The sequence below is a fragment of the Narcine bancroftii genome, chromosome 2 (assembly GCF_036971445.1).
Source record: "Narcine bancroftii isolate sNarBan1 chromosome 2, sNarBan1.hap1, whole genome shotgun sequence".
NCBI classification, from domain to species: domain Eukaryota; kingdom Metazoa; phylum Chordata; class Chondrichthyes; order Torpediniformes; family Narcinidae; genus Narcine; species Narcine bancroftii.
This window is the reverse complement of record NC_091470.1, coordinates 173428144-173441099: the sequence shown is the minus strand read 5'-3', so window position 1 is coordinate 173441099 and position 12956 is coordinate 173428144. Positions and strand designations below refer to the sequence as shown.

Here is a 12956-nt window from a genome sequence, read left to right as displayed (position 1 = left end):
CTTTGAATTCAGACAATTACAAACATTGAATATTGATTCATTTTCCCTGATGTGGATATTGGATTGAATTTGGTGTTAATGTGATTTAATGATTATTTGAACCGCAATGAAAGCTTTGCTGCTTTTTAGCTTTCATTAAATATCCTGTATTTTATGAAGGTCCTGCAAAAAAAAATATGTGGAACTGTGGTTGCGTCTTTGGTTTCTAAGTGGCACACCTAGTTCATTATTTGTGAACTTCTGTGGCCATTACATATATTATGTACAAGCAAGTTTCTTCATGCTTATAACTCGAAGATATTGATTGCTTCGAATCACTGTATTCTATTTACTTTCCAAATGTTAGTGTTCGTTTATTTGTCACATAAGGTAGTTTTGCGAACAGACCAGTAGACACCGAAAACAAAGTACAAGTAGGACAGTACAAAGGTAAAAAGTTACAGAAAGAAATCAAAAGCAACATAAATGTTACTATTTTACAGTTTATTCAGGAACCTGACAACGATGGACAGGAAGCTCTCCTTGAATCAGGTTTTGTGTAATGTCACACTCGTGAGTCTTCTTCCTGTTGGGCCAAGGGAGAAGAGAGTGTGGCAGGAGTGGGATGAGTCTTTTAACATCTTGAAAGCTCCACCTAGGAGTCTATAACCAGCTCTTTGGTCTTCCCAACTTTGAGGAAGAGGATTGTTCTGGCACCAAGCCATAAATCTCCACGTTGCATCCTTGATTTTTAGATGGCACAACTCTCGTTCATTAATTACAAATTTTCAATGGTCTTTTTATCGTGTACTTAAGCAAATGTAATTGAGTCCTTCCACAGCATTAACCTCAAAATTATAAAGCTCATTCATACTTCTGGAAGGGCAATATCATGTAAATTCTGTAAGATCCAGGATAGCCACATGGTCTCAGCTGGATGATTTTTCTGGTTTCCTAATCTAGATTCCAAATTGCATTCTAAATCAGTTCACTCGCTTTTGTGGAACTTCAATACAATTTATTTGTACATGAAGTCCTAAGTAAAGGAAAATTAATATTTTTTATGGTTGATCACCTGATTTCTATTTTATTCACATTCACTCAGACTCTCAATCTTCATGCCATCACTCTTGCTCACACATACCCTCTCACTTTATTTGTCTTTTGGTTAAAAAGGAACATTCCTATTTTTTCTTTCAATTCTTCAACAAATCCATTAACCCTCCTTGCTTCTTTGAAAAGAATTGCTGTATTTTTAAAGCATGACCTGATGTCTCCAAAGGAGGATAAAGTCCATGTAACCAGTGAGATGCCAAAAAGTTGTATTTGGATCTCTCTTTGGATAATGTTCAATTAATTTGTCTTGGAACTTAAAGTTGTATTCCAACGACGAGAAAGGCAAAATTTATTGGAAGTACGCTTAACACTTCGGATAAATTTACTTAAATTAATATCTTGTAGCGGTAGCTACGAAGGGGAAACATACGAAGGGGAAACAAGAACAGAAACCACGAGCTGGAGTCAGTTTAGTTTCCAACTGTTTTAATTCAAAAAGCCCGCGTTGCGCCTTATAAGGTGGCCGTCATCCCGTCTCTGCATCAGCTCTGACGTGATGAGGCAGCCGAGAGTGCGTGCCACTCTGGCCACAAGGGAGCCTGAACCCGGCGGCACCATCTTGACAGCTGTGGCTGTCACACACGGAGCCGGTTCGCCTGCGTCGTGATGTGTGCTGCTACACAACCCCCACCCCCCCAGAACCAGCTCTAGTGTCCTGCTGCCCTTGGGGGCTGTGGGGTCATGCCCTTAAGTGGTCGCCCCCGACGCTTGGGCTGTGCAGGAACGATCAGCCGGCTGAGGTCCAAATGTGCTGCCTTCAACCTGTCCGCTGTAAACAGTTCCTCCCTACCCACAATGCCCAGCGTGAAGGTCTTGCCAGAGTTGCATAGGACTTTGTACGGGCCTTCATAAGGTCGTTGGAGAGTGGCTGAATGTGGGCCATGGTGAACAAGCACAAAGTCTACAATTGATAAATCTTTGGGGATGGATGCTGGCCGGTTTCCATAGTACGAGGGAGGGGGAGTGCAAACGAGGCTAACCTGTCCCATAGGTCCTGTAACTATGCCTTCCCCTCGATGCCTGAGTGTCAGGACGGTGGGAAGAATTCGCCCGATAGGGTTAACAGGGAGCCATAAACCAATTCAGTGGAGGATGCCTGTAAATCCTCTTTGGGTGCCGACCTGATGCCCAGCAGGACCCAGAGGAACTCGTCCACCCAACTGGGGCCATTTTAACTGGGCCATGAGGGCTGACTTCATGTGGCGGTGGAAGTGTTCCATGAGTCCATTGACTTGGGGGTGATGAGCGGTGGTGTGGTGGAGCTTGATGGCCAGGAGCGTTGTGAGCTGTGTCCAGAGTCAGGTGTGAAGTGCACCCCTCCGTCGGTGGTTATGTGGGCTGGTACCCCAAACCTTGCGATCCAATGTGTGAGCAGTGCCCTGGCGCAGGAATCGGATGAGGTGTCCTTTAGAGGGATGGCCTCTGGCCATCTTGTGGTGCAGTTTACCACTGTGAAGATGAACTGGGCATCTTGGGAGACAGGCAGTGGGCCCATGATATTGACGTGGATATGTTCGAACCATCTTTTTGGGAGGTCGAATTGTTGGACCGGGGTCTTGACATGACAGTGGACCTTGGTTGCCTGACACTGGGTGCAGTTATGAGCCATCTGTGCACCTTGTTTTCTCAGGCTGTGCCACACGATCCATGCGGGTTGTGGTTTTAATCGATGGGTGTGCGAGGTCGTGAACGGCCTTGAAGACCTGGTGCCTCCATTGCTGAGGCACTACTGGGCGCGGTGCACCAGTGGAGACATCACACAGGAGTGTGTCGGGGCATTCTGTCAGATTGAGGTCTTTGAAGTGGAGGCCGGTGAGGGCTGTGCGGAACGCCTGCATCTCCTCGTCCTCTTTTTGGGCCTGTGCCAGCTGGGAGTAGTCCCAGGGGATAAGGACTGGATGGCGGGCCGGGAGAGTGTGTCAGCCACGACATTGTCTTTGCCTGCGAGGTGCCGGAAGTCTGTGTGAATTTGGATATATAGGATAGGTGGTGCTGTTGGCCATGATGAAGGTGAGGGCTTGTGTTCCGTAAGCACCATGAACAGCCTGCCCTCCAGGAAATATCAAAGATGCCTGATAGCCAGGTAGAGTGCCAGGAGCTCCCTGTCGAACGTGCTGTATTTGAGTTCCTGGGGGGGGGGGGGAGTGGTGCAGGTGACAACTGAAAAGGGCCAGTGGCCTCCACTGACCTTTGACAGATTGCTCCAGGACGCCCCCAATAACTGTGGCCGATGCATCCAGAGTGAGTGCTATGGGTAGGATGGATCTGGGATGGACCAGCAAGGTGGCATTGGCCAGGGTGTTCTTTGTCGCAGTGAAGGCTGCATCGCCCTCCGTCCGCACTAGCGTCTTGCTTTTGGCTCATAGCATGGTGAACAGTGGTCTCATGTTACGATCTGCCGCCGGGATGAATCGGTGTAGAAATTTACCATCCTGGAGAATTCCTGGAGGCCTTTGAGGGTGTCTGAGTGGGCGAAATGGCATATGGCTGCGACCTTCTCTGCCGATGGTACTTCCCCATTCGCAGTGATAGTGTGGCCCAAGAACTGCATGGAGTCCTTCCCGAATTGGCACTTCACCTCATTGACCGTGAGCCCGAACTCTGACAGGCGAGCGAAAAGCCTGCGGAGGTGGGCCTTGTGTTCCTCGTGGTCCTCGGTGGCAATGAGGGTCCCTGATGTCATCCAGGTAGATGAACACAAAGTCCAAGTCTCTGCCCACTGCATCCATCAAGCACTGAAAGGTTTGCGCCGCGTTCTTGAGACCAAAAGGCATGTGGAGGAATTCAAGGAGTCTGAAGAGGATGATAATGGCCATCTTGCCGATGTCATGTGGGTGGACTGGAATTTGGTGATAACCGCATACCAAGTCGACCTTGGAGAACACCTTCATACCGTGGAGGTTGGCCGTGAAGTCCTGAATGTGTGGAATGTGCGGTCGGGTGTGGTGGAGTCATTGAGGCGGCGGCTACGAGGGAGCCAGACCTGGCGGCGCCATCTTGACATGGTTGCTCCGCTGCTGCGGCCATCACACACGGAGCCGGTTCGCCTGTGTCGCGATGTGTGCCGCCACAATCTTTATTATTAATTTTATATAGCATCTGGCTACGCAGCTAGGTAAGGGGTTTGAGTTTTATTTCCTTTACCTTTTTCTTCAAACCTGTTGCCCATTTATATTTAGAATTATTGTTTTTTTTCTAGAAAGGTATATATTATTTAGAATATGAATTATGGATATGATTTACAATTCATATATGTTAGTGTTATATGGAATGCCTTGTTTAGTTTGTGTGACTGTTCGTATAATTTTATTAAATTGTATCTTTTAGTAAAATCAATAAAATATTTTAACAAGAATTAATATCTAAGTACATTTCTAACTAAAAACGAGCTGTTGCCCAGTTGAGGTTAATTCATAATCATTGCTTCATATTATGATAATTAGTCATTAGTTAGTCCATTAAATCAATAATTATGTACTGTAGCTGTTTGAAGGATTGTTTCACTTAAAAATACAAGTAAATATCTAAGAGAATAAAATATTACCCCAGATTAGTACTAACTGGATCACAATTTTTGTTTTTGCTCCTTCCCTTATATTTTTTCAAAAATATTAATGGAATGAGGGTGTTACTCAAATGAGCACATTTATTAGTCTTCAGAATGTGGTTAGCAACACCCTTTAATCACTGCAATCTTTCTGGCATCCGGGCTACCACAGTGCTGTTTCATAGGGAAGTATATGATTTGGACCCAGCTGTGACAATATATATTCATTAAAATGGTTTGCAATTTGGCCAAGAGTAACCTGCAGAAAGTCATGTTCCCAATTCTCCACAGACTGTCCTCTTCAGTGGTAGAGGTGGCTGCTTTTGAAGCTTTCATCTCAGCATCTTTGGCAAGTAACTGCATGCAAGTACAGCACGATTCAAAGATTCCTTTTATTATCATGTAATGTACATGATATACATCAACTTCTGTCTAATGTAAGGAAAACAAAGAGTTACTTAAGAGACCTTGAGTGTCCATGGATTCGCCTCCTGCAGCTTCTGCAGCCATATGGGCTCCAAATCAAATAATCGGCAACCCAAACTCCAGAACCAAACCTCCCATACGATCACGAAGCCTTAAGTGTGCCCAAGGCCCTTCTTGCCCTTAGCACTCTCTGGAATCCTGGTTCCAATATCTGGTTTCCTTGAGCCAGTCTCCAGCAATCCTCACCCTATGTGGGCCCCTTCAACCGCAAGTCGTGAGCCGTCCGGAGCCAGTGTGGGTCATTAAGCTACATGTTGCCCACAGCCTGTGTGGTGGTCTTTTAGCCACTGAGCCCTTCACTAGTCCGCTACCGTGGTCACGTTCCTGTAGGGTCATCTCCCATGCTTCTCTTTTTCAGTGGTTGGGGCGGGGGGGGGGTTGTTGTTGTCCCTTTTTTATGGTACCCTGCATCAGTCTCCTGCTCTCCCAGAGTCTGAAACTCATTGTAGTATGCTGCCCAACCAGGTGGGCACAAACCTCTGTGGTTCCAGAATTTTAAAGGAACACTGTCAGCTCCTTTAACAAGCCATTTAATGGAGCCATCAGCATCAGGACTGAGCAGTTGGACCCTGCAGAGCAGCATTGTTACATCACCCACTGCTGTGGGTGATGTAACTTTTGATGTGGAGTGAGTGCTGGCCAAATAGCCACTTTGTCCTGGATGGTTCGTTTCTTGAAACTTGTTGGAGCAAACGGGTATGAATATTCCAACTTGTTAGGTGTTTGACACCAAGTTGCTGATCTGATCCTGTAGCCACTACTTCTAGTTAATGTGGATGCCTGGAATGCATTGCCAGAGGCTGGTGCCGGTCTCTGGGACAATAGGGACATTTAAAAGACTTAGGCACATGGATGCAAGAAAATAGAGGGTCATGGCTGTGAAGTAGGAATGGTGTAGATTGTTGAGTAGGTTTAAATGGTCACCGCAACATCGTGGGCCGAATGGCCTGCACTTTGCTATAATGTTCTATGGAGCAAGCATGGACTCAATGAGTCATATAAGGTAGAAATCCTTTGTCTGTGGCTTACCTGCTATTGTGTACTTGAACATTTCAACATTAGGATGGACTAATCCAAGGGTGTTTGGTGGATGACATACCCCACTGAGGAATGGCATTGAGTGGTTAAATTATAGGGTATCCCATCCAGAACCTGCAATATTAATTCAGCAATGTGAATTGAAATCACACCATATCAACTGCGAATTAAATAATTAGAATTATTTTAAAATTAAAAGCTTTTTATTAAGAATGGTAATCATGTAGCTATTGAAATTTCTTCAAAGCAAATCTGGTTAACTAATTTTATTCATGGAGGGAAATCTGTTTACCCAGGCCAGGTCTAATGCAGATATCATGGTCCCCTGATTGTGTTCAATTTTTCTTGAAATTAATTCCTGTGGTGCAAAAAGTTAAAATGGAAAAAAAAATGAGTAAGATTGTCTTTTCCATTATTAGCCTTCTGCAGAAATGGTGAATGGATAAGGGAGTTACAGGAAAAAACAGAAAGACTGTCAAGACGGCTGAAAGAAGATGTTTATTAACAATTATACTGTGTGTTCTTTCTGATGCAAGTCAGGCATGATAACTGATTTACCGGTGTGAAATATGAATCCTTGAAAGTGGACAACTCGAGGTTTATCAATGATGTGGTTGAATAATGTAATGGCAAAATTAAAGGAATGTTATTGGAAGTTCCACTTCCAATAGCCAAACAGAATATTCCAGCTTTCAGTGTGGTTATCACTTGGTTGTAATTATGTAACCTAACCATATAACCTATGGGTTATAGATTATTGTATAATCTATAGGGCTCACCAAATACCTTGAATAGGACAGCCTAACATTATGACGCTGCTTCAATGCAAGATGTGTCATTCCAGAGACCCATCAATAAAGTCGAGTTCAACGGCCCGGGATACAAAACAGAATCATAACGTGCAAGGCCTCGGAACAGAGAGATCAAAGTCATTTTCCAGATTAGCATTGTTTAATTGTCCTTCACTGTAGAGTGTGTAATACATTGCTGTAAATCCCTCCTCTGTCTACTTTCATTTGGTTCTGTTTGCTGAAGGAAGCCAACAAAATGCAGTCCTGTGTCATCTGTGGGCAACAATGCACTTCTCTGTCCGCATGGAGGCCTCATGTTTACAGCGGAGTCAATGACCAAAGAGGATTCAAAACAGTGAGTCTGTCTCCATCATTTGAAATACATGTGTCTCCTCTGTTTTAGACAATCAATCATCCTCATATTTTCTCAATGCATTTCATTGAAAAATGGTAAAGGCAGTAACTTGTTGAGTCTCCACGTACGTGAAAGATGTGTTTTAATTGTGCACTGCTTTGATCAGACCTCATCTAGAATATTGTTTTCAAATTTGTTTAGTATGCCCTAAACTATTTTCTTGAGTGCAGCTTGTATGTTTTATGATATTTTCACTGGGCTTCTGGCAATTTTAATTTCAAAGTCCAAATTGCATGAATTTATTTCCCTCAGAAGATTTAATATTTAAACACTGAAATAAATTTCAAAGATATCAATATATCAATTATTACCTTTCCTGGAAAAATTAGAGCCAGAAGGACATAAAATCAAAAGCAAAATATTCAGGAATGAATTTGAGAAACACTTTTCACAAATTAGATCAGAAATCTGAATGTTCTCCCACTCTTCCCCCCCCCCCCCCACTCTTCCCCCCCACACCCCCCCCCCCCCATAAATCTATGTAGCTTTCAAGATAAAGGAAGATTCTAATGAGCAATAGGTATTAAAGGGGAAAAACCTGAAATGATTGGAGATATAGATTGACCATCACCAAATTGAATGCATCTCTGCATTCACTTCAGACTTGCTCCCCAGAGCATTTTGTTTTTTCTGCCCCTCCTTGGCTGCAGTTCTAAACTCCACAAATTCATAATCAAATGTAACCTTTAAAACTTTGTAGTCATTCATACAACATCTCTGAAATAATCCTGTTCCTTGCTCAGTTTTGTTCCAATGTCAGATCCCAACTTTGAGGTCTCCTTTGATGTACAACTGAGTTATTAGTGCCAAAAACTTTTTGCCTCATTCTGCATTGTTAAACCTTTCCACTGTTCCCTTCTGATTCCCACAACACTGCTGTAAGTAGTCTCCAAAAATGCAAGTTGGTTCTTCTCGGCATTGGTCTGCTTTCCTCTGTTGAAGGGAGGCCTTACTGGAACACCAGCTGGAATCGGGTTGGACAATGGTGCATGTGTAAAAGAAGTTATTAATGTGTATTGTAAGGATGGTGAAAAATAGTCACTTTAATAAACTATTAGAAGGGCAAATAGTCCTGAACTTTTATTGTGATAAAATAGAGATTGTTACATATTACAAAAAGAATAAAATACCAGTTTCTTTCTTAACCTCGTACAATTACAAATTGACTTCCTGTTTCAATGGCTTCCTTCTATTTCACTAACAGGATTTTGATGTAGGTTTTGATGTTTTACTCCCTTGCTTTGGGCAATAACAATGAAAGAAACTTGAATTTATACAACCTCTTTAGTGTAGTAAAACATTGCAAGTGAATGCAATCAGTTTTTTCCTAAATTAAAAAAAAAATGTTCCAGGTCAGTTTTCTGGTCTTGGCATATACTTTTCTTCCTTGACCACTTTGCATTATTGTGACCAGCCTTCCTTTGCTTGCCACCTAGAATAACTCCTCATTCAGAATTTATTGGTCCGATCCATTCAAGTCATGAAACAAAACCTCACAGTTGTGTTTTATCAATTACTTTCTGTTTGGTGTATTTGGAACTCCCTTCTCAGAAACACGATAGGAATACACTTGCCAGACAGACTATAACATTTCAAGATGATTCTCCATTGTGTATTTAAGTACAAATAGGGGACAGACAATAAGTGTAGCCTTGCCAATGTTGCATAGATCCAATAATTTTTTTTAAAAACACTTGCAAATATTATCTTGACAGCATTTAGCACAGCACTTTTCTGGGGCTAACAATTAGGTTTGAATCCGCTGCTGTCTCTCAGGAGTTTGTACATTCTCAATGTCCACAAGGATTTTCTCTGATGTTCCAAAAGACATAAAGGGTTACGTGGATGTATTTGGGAGGCACAAGCCCATGGGATGGAAGGGCTTATTACCGTGCTGTATCTCTCAATTAAATTAAATCCACTGTTGGTCCTCTAAGAATTTGAAGGATATCGTTACACCTTTGAGCTCATTGCTTTGCAATAACTTCCATTCAAGCAGCAACTTGTTTCTGAAGTCTTTACCCTTTTTTTCAAGTGGATATCGCTTTTTATCTTCCTTTCTTATCAGTGTTTAATCTCCCTGTACCCAAAGTTTCAATGCCCCAGGCACGTTCCTGATTTTAATCGCTTTACCATTATTGGACATGCCATCAGCTGCCTAGGCCCAAAGCTTTTGGAATGTTCTCCCTATATCTATTTCATACCACTTCTTTCTTCATTTGCTATCTCTCAGCCAAACTAATGGTTTTCTGTTCTGAGATGTTTTTTAAAAAAAGTTTGCTGATCCTGTTTAGAAGCATCTCAGCAGGTTTTGTTATAATAAAAGTGCAACATAACCTTAACCCATTTGTTGTTACCATTACATATAACATTTAAACGATTGATAAGTGCTACTTACCTTACCCTTTATTACAAGGGTGGCCTGAGGGTCAACTGTGGCCCATTCCCCATTTTTGAGTGGTCCATTAGAACATGGTCTCTAACAATAAATTGCTGCCATTTTCAGCAAAACTCAGCTATCATTGCACTTCTTAGTTTCAATACTAGATGCCGCGGCATAAATAAATAAATAGATAGATGAATAGATAGACGCTGCTGTTTTTCTTGCAGTGTAACTGGTTGAAAACTACTGAGTTTAATATTATTTGGCCCACGACTCCTTGTATATTTCTGAGCCAAAAATGTTTGACCGCTCTGCTTTATAAAGTTTAGAATATACAGGCAAAGCCTATCCCTTATTCTATTTTTGATAATATTTTCTGTGTGTGTTTTGTTCGTTGTTTAACGTTGGTAGTTTCTCAGACCAATGAATCAATATGTTTATTATCTTGCAAAGAACCTCAAGCTGGTCTCATTTGCAGCTTTGATCCCACTGATTTTCATAAATGTCCATTCAAGCAACATCAGTGCCGCTTTGTTATATCTGACTTTGCTCTCTGAAATAGAAGCAGCAGTAGCAAACAATGTATTTCTTTGTTTCTTTCTTTTACTAACAAACCAGACATCTTTCTTTTGGGAGGAGATAATTATATCCATTTAGCATTTTGTGGGGTCAGTGGCCAAAACATTCTTTCTTTCTTTTTCAATCTTTTTATTATTATTATAATTTATAAACACATACAGTTCAAAGAGATATAAAAAATAGATAGTAAGTAATGAATTAATACAGAGATATTAAACAATAATATTACAGAATAAAAATATATCATAAAAATATTTTAGATCAGTTTAGGGTGTGAACTATTTCTAAAAAAAAAAGATATAATTAATAACAATATATGAAAAAAGAGAAAAAAAAAACCCCAAAAAAGAAGAAAAAACAAATCTAAATTAAAAAAACTTTTTAAAAAACCTACAGATATAGCTAAACCACGCCGATCACTCCGATCTCATCTTACAGCCCAATTATCATACATAATCATAGAAAGAAAACAGAGCCAGATCAACTCACCACAAATGAAAATATTGAATAAATGGTCGCCAGGTTAACTCAAACTTAGAAGGGGATTCATAGACAGAGTTTCTAATTTTCTCTAAATTTAAACATAGTATAGTTTGGGTAAACCATTGGAAAACAGTGGGAGGATTAACCTCTTTCCAATTCAATAGTATAGATCTTCTAGCCATTAGTGTAAGAAAAGCAATCATACGATCCGCAGGAAGAGATAAATAAGTCAAATCTATCATAGGTAATCCAAAAATTGCAGTAATGGGATGTGGTTGTAAATCAATATTCAAAACAGTAGATATAATGGAAAAAATTTCCTTCCAATAATTCTGTAAAGAGGGACAGGACCAAAACATATGTGTAAGGGAAGCTATTTCCACTTGACATTTATCACATATAGGATCGATATGAGAATAAAAGCGATGGAGTTTATCTTTAGACATATGAGCTCTATGAACAACTTTAAACTGTATTAGTGAATGTTTTGCACATAGAGAAGAAGAGTTTACTAGTCGCAGAATTTTATTCCAAGGCCAAAACATTCAAAGAAGAATGGTGGGATAACTGCATGGATCTGGAGAGGCTAATTACTGCTACAGGCTGGAAAAATAGACTCACTATCATTTTCATGTGAAGTTGATTTATTTAATGCTTGACCACTTTGACGTGGTCAAAGACAACTTTTAAGTTTTAAAATGGGTGGATCAACATTAACTGCACAATCTCTTAGATTTTGAATAATTGGTATTTCAATGTTTTAAATGAAAATTGTTTCAAAATTCAATAACCTGTATCTTCCTTTGCACAGTGTAGCTCTGATATGGCCAAATGAATGGGAAATCATCCATAAATTATTTGTTGTTGATAACACAATTAAAGTCATTCGACTGATGAAAACTGGAGAGGCTGGAATTGTACAATTTGAATATAGCACCAGTCCTGGTAAGACCATTTCCCATTTTTTTTTTTACATTGAGTAGTTTACGTTCATTATAGAAACATATATTCCTACCTTTGATACTTCCTCTAGTCCCAATTACAAACTGCATATTGCGAAAAACTCCTCAACATAATTGCTCTTATTTTAGCCACACTTTGCAGTCATTTAAAATCTTTGCTACAGCTCTATTTTGTATGGGTTCGTTATGAGGTACAGCATAGTTGGGTTATTAGGCCAATTTGAAATGCAGTCTATTCTTTTACATGATCAGAGAATTGTCGTCATTACAACAATGTGCAAAATAACATTTACAAATGTGAATGACAGAAGGACACAATTGGACATAACCTGCTACCTGCTACTTATGGACGTTTTACCTGGCTAATCACAGGAATAGGAGACTGTTTATTCCTCCAAGGCTGTTTCAATAAGTATGGAAACCAAGGCTGACTGAGACTTAATCCTGCTTTTGCTCAAATTGTTTGACATAAATCTCAGCTATGAACTAAATAAATTGTGCCAATTTAATTTGTGGGGGATTTCTTTTTAAAATCATGTCTCTAAGTTCTTGACTCCCCATGTAAAAGAAGTAGTCCTAACTTGAGAAGTTGACTGTCCCATTTCTCTCCGTTGATGCTGCCTGACCAGCTTCTCTTTGTTCCTGTCCAGCCGCCCAAACCATTCTCAGTGGATGTCTTAAAATTTTGATAATCGTTTTTAATCTTCTCATTTGTAATTTTTTTATACTTGGGGCTCTGCACTTATTCAGGTAAACCTGCCTTGTTCTCCCTCACCAATATATAGCTCCTGTATTGGGGTGGTCAAAACAGCTGCAGTCCTCCAGGCATCATTAACCAGGCCTGTATCACTCTGGCATAACTTCAGACACTAATCCCCTCAATTCTAACACCAGCATTCCATAAGTCTTTTTGATCATTTTGTATACCTGATCAGAATATTTGAATGATCTTTGCAAATGCATCTCAAGTCTCTGTGCACCTCCCTTTTTTATACCTCTTCAGGTTTTAGCAAGTAGTCCATTTGTCTACATTGAAATCTATTTCTCATTAGCTTTTCCAGCTTTACTTTCTTCTTGCAATTCAATTTATTCTGTTTACAGAGCTGCTCGTCTTGTATTGTTAGTGGACTTGGATGTGTAGCTTTCTGGTCCACGCGCACGTGCTATCAATACTTGA

The 12956-nt window shown here is 40.6% G+C and overlaps 1 protein-coding gene across 4 annotated transcripts in view; it reads left to right on the top strand.

Moving 5' to 3' along the window:
* The window catches only part of usp48 (ubiquitin specific peptidase 48), a 181059-nt gene that overhangs the window by 147338 nt on the left and 20765 nt on the right, over positions 1-12956 (top strand). For all 4 annotated transcript variants that reach the window (XM_069919155.1, XM_069919151.1, XM_069919150.1 and 1 more), the window contains 2 exons: positions 7202-7312; positions 11629-11762. In XM_069919155.1, the coding sequence (XP_069775256.1) occupies positions 7202-7312; positions 11629-11762 (245 nt within the window). The remainder of the gene's footprint in view (positions 1-7201; positions 7313-11628; positions 11763-12956) is intronic.